Source organism: Eubalaena glacialis, chromosome 6, assembly GCF_028564815.1.
Source record: "Eubalaena glacialis isolate mEubGla1 chromosome 6, mEubGla1.1.hap2.+ XY, whole genome shotgun sequence".
Lineage (NCBI taxonomy): Eukaryota > Metazoa > Chordata > Mammalia > Artiodactyla > Balaenidae > Eubalaena > Eubalaena glacialis.
Window position 1 is genome coordinate 11,371,063 of NC_083721.1, and position 20,710 is coordinate 11,391,772.

Here is a 20,710-nt window from a genome sequence, read left to right on the forward strand (position 1 = left end):
TTTTTAGGGCCCCATTAACAACAATGGGGGGCCACTTCCAATTGGTAAGGATAACAGCATTTAAAATAAATTCAGTCTCTGATCAACGGAGATACTAAGTTCTAGCCAAAGGGTACCAATTTCTTAGATCTTGTGTCTTCCTACTGTGTAGGCAAAAATACAAATTCTAAAAACTCTCTACTGCCCAATATTCTGGGGCCAGTGTCACCAAAATACTTTTGTTTACATGGGCAAGATATTGCTGTGTATCTTTCTTGGGGTTTCTCAAATCAGTGACCCTGAAGACTTAATCTAGAATATTTACTCCGAATCCTAAGTCAGTTACATTCAGGAATAGAGATGAATCCTGAGTATTATCCCAGCTGACGCAGACCAGCCTCATTACGAGCAGCCTCCACTGAGCCCTGGGGGGTTCTTCTGCTTCTGGGAAGCCAAGGCTGACCCTGCGGCACCAATAGACAATTTCAAACAATTACAGGTCACACTGTATTTGCTGTCACGTTCCAGAACTTAGCAAAACCCAACAATGATGCTCCACTGGCAAACATCATGACTCCCTGAAAAGAGAATCGCTGCACAGAAAGGGAGAGGAAACAGTTAATGTGGGTTTACCTCTGAATCTTTAAGCCTCACATAGTTAGAAGGGAAGACTCCGGACTTGTCGCCCACTGTTCCCGTCCACCAGTCACCATCTTTCTTGGTAACCAAAATCACATCCCCTTGCTGAAAGGTTAAATCGCCTTGCTCAGAACTCTCGTAAGTGTACATGGCAATAAATTCTGGTGGGGAGAAATATTGAGATACGGAGAGAGCTTGATTGTTTACAGAAATCCCAGACAACTTTGCAAAAGCAAGTTTATGAATAAGGAAATTATTAGGATAAGGTCCATTCAAGAGAAAGGCTAGTCACTGATAAAATGCAGAGTTGCAGAACCCCCTGGGCTCCAAATTCCCCGACTGCACATAAAAATTCAATAACTGCAGCCGGGGAGACAATTCCTGTGAAGACCCAAGACCAGGAACAACAACAAAAAAAACCCAACTGCATGTCCACCAACACCAGTACTGAGAGTGATCTCCGATTTAATGCCATGGTTTCTTTTTACATGAAAATGGTTTTCACGTTCACTTTTAGCTAACATTTACTGAGTACCTAGGTCATGCTGAGCACTGGGTTAGATGCACTGACATGCAGGCTCCTTGGTGAGCTCATCAAATATCTGTAATTCACTTTTGAAGGTACCAAGTCACCATTTTAGAAACCTTTTAGACGTGGTATATCCTTTATGTCAATTAAATAAGACACGTTTTTCATTATTCAAGTGCCTCGGTGAAAATTTAAGTCCTATTGTGCCATATACACAGATGGCAGGAAGCTGTTAGAACACAAAATTTAAAATATATATTCTTTAGTTAAAAACGGACATCTACTTGTCATTCAAGTATAAACAGGTAGAGTGGACTGCAGATAGAAGCAGTGTCTACCCAACCCCAGAAAATAATCACGCCTTTCTGAACAAGTGGAAAAGACAAATCACAGTTTCTTACATTTGATTATTCAGGTAATTTAGTCGTAAAGGACAAGAATTAATGTTCTTTACTGTCTTGAATGTGAAGGATGTGCATTCCAGAGGAAGTTTTTCTTTTGAATTATAAACAGCTGACTTTACTAAGGCTTAGAAACCAAGTCACACTCTCAGAAAGATCATCTGACACAAAATTCTAGACACAACACTAGGTAGAGAATAAAAGATGTCCAGAAAGATGAACATACGTTTCTTATTTCCACTTTTTGTCCATTTTATCCTAGGCCTTTGTGTATTTTTGAAAAAGCAAAAAGCAAAACCCTCCCCCCCAAAAAACGACAAAACAAAACAAAACAAAAAAACACAACAAAACACCATTTACCCGAAAAGTTCGTTTTATGATGGATGATGGATGGAGTGTTTCTTGCTAAAATTTCATATGATAGTCCTTAAATGCAGAGCTTAATGTCAATTAATTTAGTATGGAGAACTCCACTATCTAATTATAAGAGCCTCTGCAGGAGGCACTAATGAAAGCTAAAACAAACACCAAAAAACACAAATCCTCCTAATGCTTATGCTAATGTGGGCAGCTCTCCAAGGGGCCACTTCAGCCTCGCTGTGCTGACCTGCAGGCTGAGGCCAGCAGACCCCGAGATACAAGGTCATCCAAACGTACAAGGCAGAACAGAAGCCTCTCTGTCTTTAGCCCTCCAGCACTGGTGACACATACCTCCACAGTTAAAACTGGAAAAATGATTTCCCACACAAGGAAATCAAAGTTTGGCAGCTTGAATAAGGACATTGTTTTTTCATTAATATATTCCTTTTTCTGATTTCTCAATATTCTGACCCTTCCCTTTTCATTTTGTTCCGTTACTTGTTCCTTAGCTCATGTTTGGCCATTTCAGATTGGATCCTTGGCAATCAATACTTTTCCCAGTGATTCCTGCACTTAAAAGTCACTTTCTTAAAATGGATCCAAAGTTTGAAGTCACTTTCGAAATGCTTAAGAAACTTCAGAAGCGTGAACTCTAACTGAACTTCACACTGCAGCAGAAGATACCAAGGAGACGGGAAAGACTGTGGCTTTACTTGCCCTGTGTGCACGCAGGCATCTGCGAGGACCTTCTGATTCAATGAAAACGGGGAGACATGAGGACCGCTATGCGGGGGCTCCTCACCACTTAGACCCTCTTCACCAGACGTGTAACACAGGGCACTGGCCATTCCCAAGCCCATATTTTAAGAGCTACCCAAATTGACCATCTATTTAATCTGGTTTCTGGTTTACGTGAAATCTGATTACATTCAATACAGTACTGATAAGTGGTCCATTAATATATTTAAGTACCTTTTCTCAGAATTTCAGATGTCAGTGTCCTCCCACACCCCTCCAGAAAGCCAGCAATCTCTCCTCAAATTTCTAATACTTAAATCATTTCAAAATGGATGTAATAAATGCCAACCGAGGTTAGAATTTAACTCTCTTCTGTTGACCAACTTTAAGGATGTGTGTGGTTCATCTGTGACCTACTTATTGAGGTCTCAAGTGTAGAGGCCTCTGTACAATGTTTCAAAACAAATCAACATTCATCAACCCAGCTGCTGGAAACTAACACACCATTGTAAAGCAATTATACTCCAATAAAGATGCTAAAAACAAAAAAACAAAAACAAAAAAACCCAGCTGTTGGATGAGAAAGCTCACTGCTTTAAGTGACTATCAATAAATCCAGGAAATGAAGCAAAAAGGAAATAAAAGTAGCAGACATTTACTGACCTTTATTCCAAAAGCTTACACTATTATCTCATAAGCCTTGTAATAATTTCCTACCTCAAGTGGTGATTATTATGCCCATTTTACAGATGAGGGAGTTAAGGCATGACTAAAATGGTCACTAGGTGAGAGAGCCAGGATACAAACTCTGGTGCTCCAGTGAGACTGAATGGATATAACACACTGAATTTGGGGGGACGGGAGGCACACATAATTTGCCTGACATAATACTGACTACATGTACTGTGTTTAAAAGACCTTTTTGCCTGTTCTCCTAACAGTGGATAAAAAAGTCATTAAGATGACAAGAATGTATGAAGAGAACTATCCTAATGATTGTTTTGGCGGTAATGGCAAAAACTGGATATAATAAAATACTGGATTTGTTCAGTGATGATGAAGTTTTACAGCTATACCTATAAACAAAAAATTTTTTACTTCTGAAATTCCTCTTGAAAAAGTAACTTTGTTACTATCTGAAATACCATTAAATTTTAACCCTTGCTATCTCCATTGAAACAATTGCTTTAATAAATCTATTTTTCATAAGGCAAAGTTTCTAAGGAATGTAAGTCTCATAATGGCAAACAAACTGAACGAAAGATTCCACCCTCGTGGAATTTATTCAAGGAACCCATGAAAAACTACTATACAGTCGTGTAGACATCTGTTAGCTACAAACACTGTTCATACTTCAACATGGAAAGCCTGTCTAACTTGGGTAGCGCTCATGGACCAAATGAAGAAAAGACATGAGATTTTTACCATTAGAGCCTGAATTATGTAGGTTTTGTTCATTTTTAAACCTATACCATATATTGGCATATATAATCGAAAAGATTATGTCATGAAGAAGAGGAAATAAAGCAATTAATTATTTGTGTAATAAACACTCAAAATACAATTTTTAGGCCTAAATAATCTGGTGTGGTTATTTACATGGAACACAGAAATGAAACTTCTGTTTCATTTGGGGTACAAATGGCACTGACGTTACTGTGACAGTTTTACTGAACTGTATAGTTATGGCTTTAAACCAAAATACTTATCGTATAAAGTCAGAAAAATAGCAGCTACCACAAATTAGCTGTAGAGATGCTCAGAGAACTTGGTCCTTAGTGACTCTGATGGGCCTCTTTCAAGAGTCAAAGGGCTCATAATCAAACATAATTAGAAAATTCAGTTTTTATGATCAATGTATCTGATAGCATTTTGAAAGTCTCCATAAAGTACTATGACTTTGTAAAGAGCTAAACCTCATTTTACCTTAGAGTTTAATATAATGAAGTAAATTAATGTAAACTATTTAAACATGAAATCCAACTTCGTTTCCAACATTCACTGTATTACACGATTCCCTCCACCTTCTAAAGAACATGATCTGAGTCAGGTTCTCACCTTCTCCTGACACGGCCGGCTTGGCTGCTGGGGAAGCTACTCTCTTTAGACTAGCAGGACTTTCTGAAGAACCAGAATCCATGCTGGAAGAGGGGGGGAAAGTATTTTAATTTTCACCCTCAAAGAAAACAGTACAAATGACACTGATTTTTCTTTTTAAAAACTGTTTAACATTTAAAGCATTGATAATCTACAGCTGAAATAGATGCACTCAACTAAGTCAAAACACATCACAAGGGGCCACAGAGGCCTGATTCTAAGCTCACATCCTTGTTTGTCAGCACTTTGCTTTGCTGGATACACAGCTAATGTACTGGTCTATTTCAAAGCATGACTGACAGATGCTCATTCAATATTTTTGCTCTTCATCTCTTCTTGAAGCTCATAATTTGTTTTGACCATCTACATGGTTAGAACAATTAAACAACAACCTTTATGTCAAGGTTCCATGCTATAAGTTTCCTAATGAAAAAGATAATTCATTCTTCCATAAATTTTCCCAAATGCTTTGGGCCTCTAAGTAGTCCTGTACGTCTGGAACAGTACTGGATACTAAGCATGAAGAGGGGCATAATCGCCAACAAATCCACAAGAATGTTCCAGGTCTCAGAGTAGAATTCCCTCATGCATAATTCAATGAAAAACAGGATATACAGGCTTCTATGAGCAAGGAAAAAAAATGACCATTTATCTGTAAGAGGCTCTCCCCTGTTGCCATGTACCCTAATTTTTGCAGTTAAAAGTTCCAGTTTAAAGACAAAATAATCCTGCAACTCCTATCTATGAATCGTAACTAGTGCAAACAATAATTTCATGCCTGACATGGTTTTCATCCAATAGAAGCAGATAAATACAAACATACCTCGTAGACTTCCTTATGGGCCCTGAAATGAGCTTCACGTAGGACTTGGGGAACCAACCCTTCTGGCCTTGAACTTCTCCAAACCACCACATGTCTTGCTGCTCCAGGACGGTGATGACATCATTTTTGTTAAAATTTAAATGGTTGTCTTTTTTGGCTCTCCAAGGATACAGGGCTTGTGCCTGTAGCCCCTCCACCTTTTCGCCCTTGTGTGGAAGAACATAAAGGACCTCTCATCACTCTGTGATTTGTTATCCATTCAGGTGACGTGAACACCGGCTCCTCCCCCGCGATGGGCACACGCAGACACGTGCGCAGCCACAGAGGACCCTGCCTCGGCACAGCACTGGTGCCACATGCGCCATTGTTCGCAGTAACTGTTGATTTCCAAAAGTGGAGGTGAAAATCTGCTAGCCTATTCACAAAGCCGTGGTCGGGCCATCTAGAATTCTCTATTTAAACAAGCCAGGAGGTCGTGTTCATTCTGTTGCACCTGGCTGTGTGCCTTTTCTGTTTGGGTTCTATTTTAAGTCTCAAGTTGCCCAGGGCACTCCCACTCCTGACAATTTCCAATCGGATTTGGGTGTTTAGTGGGGGATTAATACCAGAGCAGAAACCTTATGAAATCTCAAAAGGTAATTAACTGATATCTTAGTTTAGGTGGACGTTGGGAAATACACCTTGCACTGGATTGGGCTTGTTTCAGTTCCTTTTTAGAGGAACAGGGGTTTGGCAAGCATAAATCCACTGTAATCCCCATTTACTATGAATACATCTATATGCAAACCATATACAAAGATGAATAAAATGCCATCTCTGCCTCCCCAAAATAATTTAGGTTAAAACACTTTATTAACCAGAAAGCACTATAAAAATGGGCAGTATGATATTATTACCAAGGAACTCATAATTAATGAGGAAGAAAGAGATACAAACAACTATGCCTACCACCCGGCAGAATGAAATACCCTAAGAAGGGGTTCCAACTATTCACTGCGGGAACAGAGAGAAAAGAGGGATTAATGCTGCCTGAGGGCAACAGGGGGAGTTTCACAGAGGCAGCGTTTGAGCTAGACCTTGAAGGACCAGAAGGATTTTGATAGCTAGGGCTTCGGAGGAAGGGCACTCCAGGCGGAGGGCACGGCCGCGAGATGCTGTCCCGCAAAGTGTCCAGGAGGAGAAGCGCAATCTGGGGGTGCGTGTGGCCTAGTCTCATGGAGGGGTGGAGTAGGAGATGAGGCTGGAAAGGCAGGGTGAGGCATTTATTATCTTTTTTAAGACTGTAACATAAAACAGTTACAGTATCTTAAAACAATACTAAAAAATACAACAACGTCAACTTTTGATTATATACGTAAATGGACAAGAACAAGGGATAATGCCCAATGACAGTTCATTCAGAACCAACTTGGACTTGCCTGTAGAAGATATTTTCATAATGACATTTAACTGTGATTATATCTGACAAGTGGAGAATTTATGACAGGTCGAAGAGTTTCGGCTTCCATGTTGGTCTCCGTGGGTTCTCGCCTTCTTAGACCTATGACATCCCTATTTCCTTCCATCTCGACTGTACACTCCGCCCAGTCTTCAGAACTGAGGAGGGGTCTCTGGATTCCAAACGCCCCCCCAGGACCACAGAGTCTCTGCCCGCCGTGTCCCCACCTCGCGCTTGCAGGGCGCCTCACACCGGAGCCGTGGATCTCAGCGCTTCTGTGTTGCCTAATCCTCTCCATCACTTCCGTTTAGCCTCTGCCATTTCACCTGGGCTCCAGTATTTCATAACCTCTCACCCCGAGAAATCTTTGCTGCACCTGCCCTGTCCATCTTTCCACGTGGAGATGCCTGAATAACCAGCGTGGAATCAGGCAGAACACAGACTCTGGGTTTGAATTCCAAGTCTGTCACTTACTAATTGTGTGACCTTGGACAACTGTTTAATCTCTCCAGGCCTCAGTTTCCACATCTCTAAAACAGAGACACTTTCTTCAAAAGGTGGTTAAGAAAGTGTAACAGGATCTATCCTGAGAGCAGCTATGAGAGTAATAACCTTAACAGGGGTGGCTTATGTTACTATTATTATTTCTAGTCCCAAACTGTGCAGTATTGCTAGAGAAAGCCAAGATAATGTGTGATGACCAGTTACACATTCAGGTTAAATACAGCCACGTCAGGCTTCATCCTTCCTTACTCAATTCCTTTCACGCGTGCTCCGCAGGCCCTCGGGGGCCCCTCCTGAAAAAGCTGCCCAGAGCGCAACCTGAACTCCCTCCCCTCTTTCTCCAACCTCTCTTCACCCTTCCTCTCCCAGAAGAAAAAGAAGCCTGTCTTCTTTTCTGTGCTTTTAATGCTGCTTCCACTTAGATTCTCTGGTGCTCAACTTCTTAGTCCCTTTCTCCACGGGCCACGTGGCTGCGTCCTGTCCTCCTTCTCCTCTGCTCCTTCTCTTTCCTTTCACCAGATCTTGCCACTTTCCCACCAAACATTTCCTCTGTATCCCTCTACGATCTGGTTTATCCTGCTCTTTCCCAGATCACAGATAGGTTCTACTTGCCTCTTTGCCCAGACCACCGCCTTTAATAGTATGAGCACCACCACCCCCGCTTTCTGGAAACAGCCTTCAACTTCCCCTCATTTTCCTGGTCCTGAGCCCTCCTCCACCAGAGTCACCATGGCTGAGCATGACACTTGTGCCGCCTGCTGAGCTGGGACAGATGCAAAGAAAAGGGGCAGCTCCTCTCAGGAGCTGCCCTACTTCCAGGTCAGAGGAGACACACGCTCTGTGCAATTTCCATCTTCGTGCACTCTCTCTCCTTTGAAGAGCTCACTCATTTCCTGAGATCTGATCTATGTCCCAATTCCTGCCAGACAGAATGACCTGGCTGTCCCCCCTCTCACCTTAAAATTAACACGTCTAAAACCCAACTTCTTCTCGCTAAAAATCAATTTCTCTTTCTGCCTTCCTTGTTCCCCTGTAAAGTCAAATCTTTTTCTCAGCCCCAGACCTTTCCTTTCCTTTTTGCTCCCACAGGCATTGGGGCTCCATCCTCTTCAACTGTTGTCAGTGCCCCCATGTCCCCCGACTCGAATCTTCCTGCACACACCACCCTCCACATGAATCTGCCCAGAGCCTGTGTTCACTCTGGTTGTTCCCCGAGCAGAAACTGTCCCTGACCCCCAAGTGCCTGCCAGATGGGCAATTTCGCTGTTTGGTTTGACTATTTATAGAAATTTCATTCCTTTATTTATTAAATAAATAAATAAAGGAATAAATTCCTTTATTTATTATCCTTTCAGAAATTACTTTCTTAGCAAGGCATTTAAGAGCTTCCCATTAATCTGTAATCGGTCTATCTTTTTTGATAAATATTCAATGGTCTAGCCAAATGGATTGACCCACGACTTTCCCGAAACACTCTCTGACCTCCTACCTAAAGCCTCTCCTCACATTATTTTCTTTTTAACTTTTTACTTTATACTGGAGTATAGCTGTTTAAAAATGATGTGATACCCTCACAGTATTTTCCGTCTGACGTGCCAGCCCTCTCCGTTTCCTAAACCCACTGTTCAAGATGGAGTTCAAATGTCTGAACTCCATCCTCTGAACTGTCACTATTCCCTCTACTGGGAAAATGTGAACTGGATCCCGCCCTGCCAGCCGACCCAGATGCATATAATGAGGCTTACTCCTAAATGACATTGACAACAAGCACTGGCTGAATCTGTCCGCCCCACACAGGCACTCGAGGCCCTCCTGCTCCCATCGATGCTGTTACCTGGCCTAAAACAGGAGATGGAGAGGAGCCCGTGGCTGTGGCTGGAGTGAAGGCTGATCTCTGTCTCAACTGCCCGGCGCTTGGAACGGTGAGGGAGGGCTGGGCTGCCCACGCATCCCAATTGTCGGTTTCTGGTTTCTCATTCGTGCTGGTGGGCCACCTGGAAGGCGAAGCACGCCACCGTGAGTGGCAAGGACTTCCCGAGGCACCGGCGTTTCTCCCGCCATAAACATACACCCAGGATGTGCATAGGGCTTGTTTAAGAACAAGGAGGGGGGAAAGAGCACTGGACTTGGGTTTGGGTCTGACCGTCACACACTAGCGATGGGTCTCAGGCAAATTCTAGTAGTTTCTCTGAAGCTTGATTTCCTCGTTGATAAAATGGGAACAATATTGTGCCACTCTGGTTAGTTGTGAGGGTCACATGAAATACCACACAGAGAAATACTTTGTAACGAGAACGCGCCCGAGAAACATCCTCACATGATCATTATCTTCATTTGTAACGACAATGCTAAATAAGCAAAGAAGAAGTCTCGCACCACATATGAAAATATGCCAGCCCAGCAGCTGGTGCTTAGTTATACCATCTCTCTGTCCCATCATCACACAGCAAGCACCAGGCCATGTGCTTGGATACCATGGTAACTACCAGTGGTATCCTTAGAGCAACCTGTTGTCCTGATATCGGGGATGGTTTTAATTTTGCGATTTTATAACTTTAAATAAACACATCTGTGTCAGTGCAGATTTAAATTCAATTGACTTTTTAAAAATCTTTATAAGACATAAACAAATTTGAAAATTAAAATATTTCCTTTGATAGACGGCACATCCTGATTCAGGGTTTGGAAAATAAGAAGCCTGGAATTATAGCAGGAGAGCTGCAGACCACACATTTATCGAGCAAGAGAGTAACACTGACTGGATCCACAGCAGAACAAAATCCTGGAAAACACAGCACTTATCTTCTATTTTAGTGTAAGCTTTAGTTTCCAAAGTCAGAACTTTTCAATCAAAATCAAGACAGGGAATACAAACTACTATACACAAAATAGATAAGCAACAAGGATTTACTGTATAGCACAGGGAACTATATTTAATGTCATGTAATAACCTATAATGGAAAAGAATCTGAAAAAATATATACGGTAAGTCCCCTACATACGAACGAGTTCTGTTCCGAGAGCGCATTCGAAAGTCCAATCTGTTCATGAGTCCAACAGAGTTAGCCTAGGTACCCAACTAACATAATCGGCTATATAGTACTGTACTGTAATAGGTTTATAATACTTTTCACACAAATAATACATAAAAAGCAAACACAAAAATAAAGAAAACATTTTTAATCTTACAATATAATACCTTGAAAAGTACAGTACAGTACCAGCTACATTACTGCTGCTTTTACGCTTGCTTCCCAACATCCTGGGCTTGAAATAAAGATACTGTACTACTGTACTCTATACAGTACCGTACAGTAAAGTACACAAAAGAACAACCATGTGACAATGTACGCCAGACGCGTGAACTGACTTACGTGATCGGACATGCGAATGCACGTTCGTGTCTTTGAACGTTCGCAACTTGAAGGTTCGTATGAGGGGACTTACTGATAATATAACTGAATCACTTTGCTGTACACCTGAAACTAACACAATATTATAAATCAACTATACTTCAATTAAGAAAAAAACAATCGAGAGGAGAATTTCAACTTGGTTTCAATCATGCTAACAAAAGACTACTTTTTAGCAGAGATTAGATAGGGAGGGCCTTCTTTAGCACTTTCAACAATTTATGTGAAAATGTTAAGTATGAAAAACTTGCTATTCCTTACATCCTTCCCTCCACTTCCTCCTGCCCTTGGTCATCACTCACCTCTCTCTCCTCTATTTCCTCCACCTGATCTTTCTCCAGCATTACGCCCTGACTCCTTGCCTTCAATTTGTTTCTTCTGAAAGATGATCAGACTTGAAAACAAATTTAAAACACTTCTGGGGCTTCCCTGGTGGCGCAGTGGTTGAGAATCTGCCTGCCAATGCAGGGGACACGGGTTCGAGCCCTGGTCTGGGAAGATCCCACATGCCGCGGAGCAATTAGGCCCGTGAGCCACAACTACTGAGCCTGCACGTCTGGAGCCTGTGCTCCACAACTAGAGAGGCCGCGATAGTGAGAGGCCCGCGCACCGCGATGAAGAGTGGCCCCCGCTTGCCGCAACTGGAGAAAGCCCTCGCACAGAAACGAAGACCCAACACAGCAATAAATGAATAAATAAATAAATTTAAAAACAAAACAAAACAACAACAAAAAAACACTTCTTACGTCCCTTTTACTTGAATGCCAGTATAAAATATTTTTAGACTACTGCACACCTAGACCAGTCCTATAACTGGAAGCGTGGACAGCGGCTTCACCTCTCCTTTCAAACCTCTGCTTACACACAGTTTTTAATGCCATTTCCTGATGACCAAAGGCATAGCACGAACAGCGGCCAAGAGTACACATCTCTTCGCTCTGCTGTACGTTTGTAAGGGACTGATGAAAGAGAAAAGCTTCCCAGGAAACAGCTTTCTATCTTATTCAAAACCACATGACTAAATTCAATTTCTGTTTCTGTCCAGCAAAAAAAAAAGTGCTATTTCCATGCAGGAAATGACTCTAAATATTTGCTGTCATGGGTGTCAAGCACATTATTAGGAAACTGTATTTCTCCATTTCTTCCACAAGAATGTAAGATACAGACAGATTATTGAACGAAACAAGGGTCATAGGCTTTACTTTATCCCAGGGCAAATCATTGTTGAGCAATGATATAATTAAATCCAGGTCAGAGAATGCAATCCACCATTTGCTGGAAGACCAGAGAAAGTGGCCATGAAAATTACTCAGAGGTACAACCCAAGACTATAACAACACTTAAAAGATCACTAAGCTGGGATTTCAAAAATCATCAGAAATAGCATCCTACACATACGTGGAGCTGAAGTCGGCCCAGTTGTTGGGGGTCGCGGAGGGCTCTGCAGAGGTCACCGCGGAAGGAGTAGGGGTCTCACGTACAGCCAGTTTGGGTGCAGGGGTGGAGGCAGCATCAGTCACTGGTTTGACTGGGGCAGGAACCTCGTTTTCTGGGATTTTCTCTGCGTAGTTTGCAGGGAACCATCCTGTCTTTCCTTTTAATTCTCCTCCAAGCCAACCCGGTTCTCCAGTTTGGCTTTCATCCACCTGCAGGAAAGTCATAAAGTTTAATTCAGTGGAACTAAATCAACCCCTAAAGACACCAAACACTACACTCTACCAGAACAAAGCCCCCGCCTCTGACCCGGTCAGACTAACACACGGCACAGACATTTCTTCACTTTATTCTTAGTCTAAGAGTCTGGAAAAATGGTCTCTAAACTTTAACTCTGAAGAAACAGTAGGTGCTATAATTCAAGTTCTTAGTCTTTTGTGCCTGTTTAGCTTTTTCTTTTTCCCCTAATAATAGCCGTTAAGACCAATAAGGAAGCCTAATAAGGCCTACAGTTTAAATTTTTAGAGCTACTTTGAATTAGAAAGTGATGTGACAGACTTCATCACTCAGGAAGTCATGTAATTATTAAAAATAATTTGACTTAGGTTTATTATTTAAAACTGAAAGCAAAGGGTACAATCAATATGAATTCAGCACTCTAAAAAAAATCTCTAAACTAAGCAGTACTTATTCAGCATAGGGACAAGAAGTTAAAAAATAGAGCCTTAGATGGTTTCTACAGCAAGTAAAACTGGCTGCTGTGTTTAGCCACTTAAAAGCTCCACAGATACATGATGAGAAAATTAAGGAAATGATTATTTACAGCAACAATTAATTTTATTAAAGTCCTAGAGTTTTCTTTTGTATAAATTTCACTTTAATATTCGCAAACATGCACATGAGAATATAGGATTCTGCTGTTAAAAAATTTCAGAGGAGATTTATTACAACTGTGTTTTTAATGTTTGCATTTTAATTCTGACCAAAAGGATTAGTCAAAATCACCAGAATGATTCTACTTATCTTTAGAAGTTACCCTCACTATTTTATGAGCAACAGGAGATCAATTTGAGGACAATTACATTCACTAGTAGAAAATTATTTTCATTACAATAAGTCAAATAAGGTTCTGTCAGAGACCTTATCCTATTTTTATTGCATAATATACGGCCTAAGGAGGTAGTACATTGGACCTTAATGTTGCTTTTTCGAAATCACAGAAATGAGTATGTAGGGTCTCAACAATAATTTTGGAAAAAGTGGCAAAAATACCAGTTTTCTAACCCGTTCAAATATTCAGTTAAAAAAACCCACAAAACCCCCAAAGCAAATAACTATGGAACCAAACATGTTTGTATTCAGTGTAGAGTAATATGGTATAATGTTTATTAGCTTATTTGAATTAAAAAAAAATGCCTGGGGTAGCGGTGGAGAAAGTAGAATACAGGACTTCCTACTTAATTCTGCATGTTATTTATAAAATATTCAGTCCATAGGAGAGCTTCCTTGCTGCTCTCTCTACGTTAGGAACCCTATTGTCATGGGTAAAAGCAGTTTTTAAAGCTGAGAATTCTCCAAAAAGGAGTTCCCCGAGATAGCAACACTGCTTCCAAAGGTTCTATTTTTGGCTTTACAGTTCCGGTGCTAACACTTGTATCAATGTGAGCACGTGGGCCACTTCTCATTCAGCTGCCCCGCATTGTTTTCTTCTTTCTTTCCTTTTTCTGGGCAGCCCGAACTGTTTCTCCAGATGAGGATTTAAGGTGACATTTTTTCCCCACTTGGATCTTATTTTCTGCTGAACTCAAATGGCTAGATGCCTTTTCTCTCTTGTTTATATTTATTGGTGATATTATGACGCATTTTAACTTTATAGCTGTTTTGCACTGAAAACACAGCTGTTTCTAGGTCAGGCTGAGCCAGGGCCTCCCCAGCTTCTCAGCGGGTTAAAGAGCCCAGTTCCCGCCCCCTCCACACGTCCCAGGACCAAAGGTGAGGTCTGGCAGCAGTGAGTGAGGAGCTGGAGCCAGACACAATCGCTTTGCCTCAAGACTGCAAAGTGGGGCTTCCCTGGTGGTGCAGTGGTTAAGAATCCGCCTGCCAATGCAGGGGACACGGGTTCGAGCCCAGATCCGGGTAGATCTCACATGCCGCGGAGCAACTAAGCCCCTGCGCCACAACTGCTGAGCCTGTGCTCTAGAGCCCGTGAGCCACAACTACTGAGCCCACGTGCCACAACTACTGAGCCCGCGCACCTACAGCCCGTGCTCTGCAACAAGCCACCACAATCAGAAGCCCGCACACTGTAACGAAGACCCAACGCAGCCTAAATTAAAAAAAAAAAAAAAAAAAAAAAAAGACTGCAAAGTGTCAGTAGGGCTCTGCAATTAGACTGCCTCAGTTTTAACACCACTTCTATATTATTAGCTGGTTGACTTTGGGCAAAGTGTAATCTCTTGGTGCCTTGGTTTCTTCATCTGTACAATGAAGGATAATACCAGTACCTGTTTTATAATAGTTGTTGTAAGGAATGATAAGTATCTAGAACACTGTCTGGCATATGAGACGTGCTTAATAACAGATTTTCTAAAGCCATCTCTCCTGTTGTCCAGCTCTGACTCTACTGCAGTTCTCTTTTGCCCTGTTCTGAAAGCCTGGCCTCTATTTGACCCTGTTTACTTTAGGTAACCAGAGATTTCTGGTTCTCTATGGGGAGCTCCCTGCTCTAGAAACCTGTCTAGTACCTTAGGCCCTCGGGGTTGGCTTTCCTATCTTCCTGTAGGGGCTGGAATGTGATCCCTGATCACGACCTATCAAACTCCTACTGGTCTAAGCTAGTTGGACCACCTTGAATGCCAGCTGCTTTACTTAATTATGTCCTTGACCCACTGTCATTCCCTTGAGACATGGGTCTTACCTGGTTAACCAGACTTTTGGTTGACATCTGGAATTGGATCTGAAGCCCTGAGGAAATGTTCCACCCTATGGGCAGGTCTAGCTCACACCCTAGTTAATCACACCCAGCCTTGTCCCCTGATATTACAGAAAGCAGGCTTTACCACTGAAAGTGGCACTCAGGAAGGGGAAAGGGTGCCACATCAGCTCCTTATCCCTGCAAATAAGAGTTTCTGCCATCCTTGAGGGCAATAGTGAAATCAGTATTTCACTTTTAACCAAGGAAATCCATCAGTCAACTTGAATAAACAATAATCTCAATTAGTTTGATCTATTCTTATATGAATCCATTAATTTTAATGAGTAATTAAATTTTAATTTTAAGGTTCAGAGGTTATAATAAAAATTCTGTCCTAACATTAAATTAAATTAACCACTTAGAAAAAGTATAAGGGGTCTCATATGAAAATGAGAAACATTCCTTCCTGGATTTGAAAAGCTTTACTCAAAATGCCAGTCCCATTGTGGAAAAACGGGACATAAAATTAGGATAGAATAAGCAAAGTCAAGCCCACAGACTTCTTTGTAATGTGGCTGGCTATAATGTGGACTTATACACACATAGGGTAGATTCATGTATCGGTGGCTGTAAGTCAGGGGGATTTTGATATTAACAATATTGGTCTTTTTAAAAAATTAATTAATTAATTAATATTTATTTTTGGCTGCGTTGGGTCTTCGTTGCTGCACGTGGGCTTTCTCTAGTTGCGGCGAGCGGGGGCTACTCTCCATTGCAGTGCGCGGGCTTCTCATTGCGGTGGCTTCTCTTGTTGCGGAGCATGGGCTCTAGGCGGCGCAGGCTTCAGTAGTTGTGGCACGCAGGCTCGGTAGTTGTGGCTCGCGGGCTCTAGAGCGCAGGCTCAGTAGTTGTGGCGCACGGGTTTAGTTGCTCCGCAGCATGTGGGATCTTCCCGGGTCAGGGCTCGAACCCGTGTCCCCTGCATTGGCAGGCGGATTCTTCACCACTGCACCACCAGGGAAGCCCAACAATACTGGTCTTAATACAATTTCATTTAATCAGCCCCACAGCAACACCTCAAAGCATTTGGGGTCATTCTAATGAAACATCAACGTGGGAAGCACAAACCCCAAATGTTGCTTAAATGTCTGGGAATATGTTACAGATCTAGTCTACGAACTGTTAATAATTATGCACTGCATACTGTAGGGCACTGATGCAACAGTCAAATGCACACAGAGTATCAGGTTCAAGTACACGTGGCTGAAACCCAATAATATCATATTTCTTTTCTCAATGTTTATATGCTTCATGACTGCCATCTTCATGGTGACACTAAGATTTTTAAAGCCTCTGACCTTGTCACAAAGAAGGGTAACAGAAATTCCCTCTCCCCTCACAAGCAGGACAAAGGGCATGGACAGCAAACAGGTTTAAACTGTGTACCAACTTAGACCCACCGGTGCAGCTGCCTGGGATGTGCTGCAGAATGTGGGGAGAAGCACATGTTTCGTACATTTGCTAGTTTGGAAATAAAAGGTTTCCCCCTAAACTCCTGGATGAGGATATTAAAACTGTTTTCTAAAGCGCTAATCTAGAGGTCGGCAAAATTTTCCTTAACTTTCGCAGCGACTCAACTCTGCAGCTGTAGCACAAAAGCAGCTGTAAGCGATATGTAAATGAACACGCCTGAATGTGTTCCAGTAAAACTTTATTACAAAACAGGCATGGGCTGGATTTGGTCCACCCCTGGAATCAGGTATGTGCTGATCCCTCAACACAGCAATGGCTCAGATGTTAAGATTATGGAAATCTAAGAAAGGCAGGAAATAAAAGGTACTGACTACATTGAAAAAAAACAAAACAAAAAAAACCCCCAAAACAATTCTCCATCAAGAAAAGAAAAGGAAAAAAGAATGAGTTTAAATTGTTACAAAAAAAACACTAAATTAGAAGATAAACAACTTTCTGAATGAATTGACTGGTTGATGACTGACAGCCCCTAAAGAAGTCTCCTTTTTTGGATATCTCTAAGAAGAGGATATTTTCCAGAATGACTTGGGATTAGTCCTGACAGAAAAGAGATTAGGTTATATCAGTGGTTCCCTAAACTGACTCCCTGATAGAACCACCTGGACCAGATTTTGGATCCTAAATATGGATGAAAAGTTCGCACAGTCTCTGGGGGTGAGCCCTGGATTGGTTGTGGGGTTTTTTTGTGTTTTTTTTTAAGGTCCCTGAGCAGGATTGATGCACTCAGCCCTGCACCATTTAAAACCAGCTGAGTAGATGATCAGCCTGTTTTCTTAAGATAAACTTCAACAAAATGGCAGTGAGCAGAGGTGTTCCAATTTCTTTTTTTTTCTGGCCGCGTGGCATGTGGGATCTTAGTTCCCCGACCAGGGATCGAATCTGCGCCCACTGCATTGGAAGTGTGGAGTCTTAACCTCTGGACTGCCAGGGAAGTCCCTAATCTTTTATGCTATTCCAATACATTGTGGATGTCAAATTGGACTTATTCACCCTCCAGGTATTGGGACCTCCAGATCAGAAGACAGGCCATAGATTTTCAAAGTATCTAAGCCTTAGCTGTCCAGGTCAAACTCAATTAAGATGTTTCCATTCAGAAGTCTTCCCTGAGCACCTTAGTTCACTCTGATTTCTTTCCTCTTTTACATTCCTAGCAGTTAGTGAGCATTCATTGGGAACTTCATCACACAATGGCCTTTTCATGTGTTTCTCCCTATTTTTCTAAAGAGATTTTAAACATATGAATGGTAGAATTATCTTATATTTTTTTGTATTATCAACAACATTTAGAACGGGACTATATATAAAATACCACTTTAATTTTTGTTAATCATGAAAAAATATTTTTGGAGAAAATTGGGCTGATAATCAAGTTTTTTTAACAGCAAAATATTTTTTAAAGCCCCCTCCAAGACTGCCTACATTAAAACAGAAAACGTTGCTAGACTTCTAAAATCTAACAGGTATAGTTAGCTACTTTTCAAAGAAGTTTGAGAAACCTGAGAAGCCGATGATTACTGTGCCCACAAAAGTAGGTGAACTCCTGATTAATTCAACCAAGAGAGATTGCTAGGAATGTTCTATTGCGTATTTTTCACGATCGTGTTTCTCAACTGCAAACTTCATGAAATAAAAAAATTGCTACTATTACATGTCCATTTCCACTTGTTGGGTACCGATTGTTAGCCTCACAAACATAATACAGGAGAATGCCATTTGAGGTGTCTTGCTGCACCTTGTGGTACAAAATGAAGACACCACCGCTGTCGCCTCAGCAAGAGAATACAGTATGCCTCACAGCACAGCCCCTTCGTTAACATATGTGGGATGTCTGAGATAAAATAAACACCATTCCAGGCCTGGGGAGACATTCTCTGTTAATAGTTGTTGAAGTTGGATTTATCTTTAGTGTTTCATTAAAAATTACAAATGTTAATACATTTGTAAACATGAATACAGAAGTACATAGAATTAAGCATGAAAGACACCTCTCTAACAGCCCAGTGGTAACCACTGTTAACAGTTTGATGCCTATACCGCGAGACTGTAAACTATACACGTAAAAACATTCATACACACACACACAGCTTTTTATTTAACCAAATGCAATTATGCTCTACATATTGTTTCTGTTTTTTTACTGGAGTTTATTTGTATATGTAGATCTGTGTAATTTTAAAAAACATCTTCATTATATTTATTGTTTAGCTGTATCACAATTTATTTAAACTATTCCCTTACTGATGGATACTGGGCTGTTCCTTGTTTGCTTTTACCAACAATGCTGCAGTGAACATCCATGGACACATTTATTTGTGCACTTGCTAAAAACAGCCTAGAGGAGGGAGAGTAACAGAATTCCTAGGTCAAGGGGAATGAGAGTTTTAAATTTGAATAGGTATTGCCAAATTGGCTTAGCCAATTCATACAACCATGCTGACGATGTATATTGTATCCACTTTCCTACACTCTTGACAAAGCTTAATATTATCAAACTCTCAAACTTGCTCACCGGAGAGATGAAAAATGCTATCTTATTTTTAAAATTTGCATTTTCCTGATCACCAAAGAAAGAAGCATCTTTTTTGTATTTTTTAAAAATCATTTACTTTTCTTCATCTGTATATGTCTCTTTATATCCTCAGCCAACTTTTTAAAGCTGTGGGTTTCTTTCATATTAACTTTTCAGAGTCTTTATGTAATATGGATAGTGACCCTTTGTCTCCTATGTATTTTGCAATCTACAGGATTTAAGTTTTTAATATTGTCAAATCTGTCCATTTTTGTCATTGATGGCTTCTAGTTTTAACTCAGAAAGGCATTTCTTAGAAAACTATTCCAATATTCTCCTTAAAAAAAATAGCCTTTTAAAAAAGAATTTTTTAAGTTTAAGTTTTAAGTTTAACCTACTTGGAACTTATTTTTGTCCATGATCTGAGACAGAGACTTGACCTAATAATTTGCCAATACGGAAACTTCAAGTTAGTCCTTACATGGAATCTAGCAAACAGAAACCTGGTAACACAAACATTTACACCTTTTTCTTCATTTTCTATTTTAAGCACAACTTACTACACAAACTCAAAACATCTTTTTACTGCCACGACAACACCCAAAGATATGTGTGCTTACACAGAATTAAAGTGATTTAAGAGAACAAAACATTTAATAAGATGCAGACTTCCTGACAGTCACAAGGCACTCACCCATTCCCCTTTAACCTCCACCAGGAAAGCAAAGGTTTGAAAGCAAGGCAAAATACATGTTTAATGAAATGTTTCATTCTCATTGTATATCTACAACTCTATTCTTCTAGTGGGGCTGGTGCTTAACTAGTCAATTTGAGGAAAAGGACTCAGTACCATTGTAACAAGACTATGTTTCAAAAAAATAGCAATATATACTCATTAAAATACAGATCATCTGTAACATTTCCTTATCATAATATTTGGTAACACTTCCTTATCTCAGGAAGAGAACATTACTTTTCTGCACCTTGTGTTGCAACAAAATCCAGTTTCAAATATGTTAGGCTTTTTTTTTTTTTTTTTTTTAAAGCAGTATAAAAATCAACTTTGTAATGAGGTCTTCTCTGCTATGGCATTGTACCTTCATAATGTTTAGATTCCTGCTATTGCATGGTATTTAGATAATTTCCAATTAATCTGCTTTAAAAGGCACAAGATATTTCAAAGACCAGGCAGGAGGAATAAAGCAGCCTCAGGCCATTAGGAAACAGAAGACAGGGAAGAAGCTGAGAAACACTCGGCCCGGGTCACCATTCACGTGCAGCGTGGTGTGTCCACACTTGAGAGAAACCAGCAGTTCTTTCTGTAAAGAATGAGTGAGGCTGGCGCCCAGGCATTCAAAACTCTGTGCTGAATGAAGGCAGAGAGATTACTGGAAGAGGG

The 20,710-nt window shown here is 40.9% G+C and overlaps 1 protein-coding gene across 4 annotated transcripts in view; it reads right to left on the minus strand.

Moving 5' to 3' along the window:
- ITSN1 (intersectin 1) overlaps window positions 1-20,710 on the minus strand; it is a 219,550-nt gene that overhangs the window by 59,768 nt on the left and 139,072 nt on the right. For 3 of the 4 annotated variants that reach the window (XM_061193965.1, XM_061193962.1, XM_061193963.1), the window contains 5 exons: window positions 12,320-12,567; window positions 9,343-9,502; window positions 5,567-5,772; window positions 4,705-4,787; window positions 613-779 (listed from right to left, as the gene is read on the minus strand). In XM_061193965.1, coding sequence (XP_061049948.1) covers window positions 613-779; window positions 4,705-4,787; window positions 5,567-5,772; window positions 9,343-9,502; window positions 12,320-12,567 — 864 coding nt within the window. The remainder of the gene's footprint in view (window positions 1-612; window positions 780-4,704; window positions 4,788-5,566; window positions 5,773-9,342; window positions 9,503-12,319; window positions 12,568-20,710) is intronic. The other variant, XM_061193964.1, reaches the window with a different exon arrangement.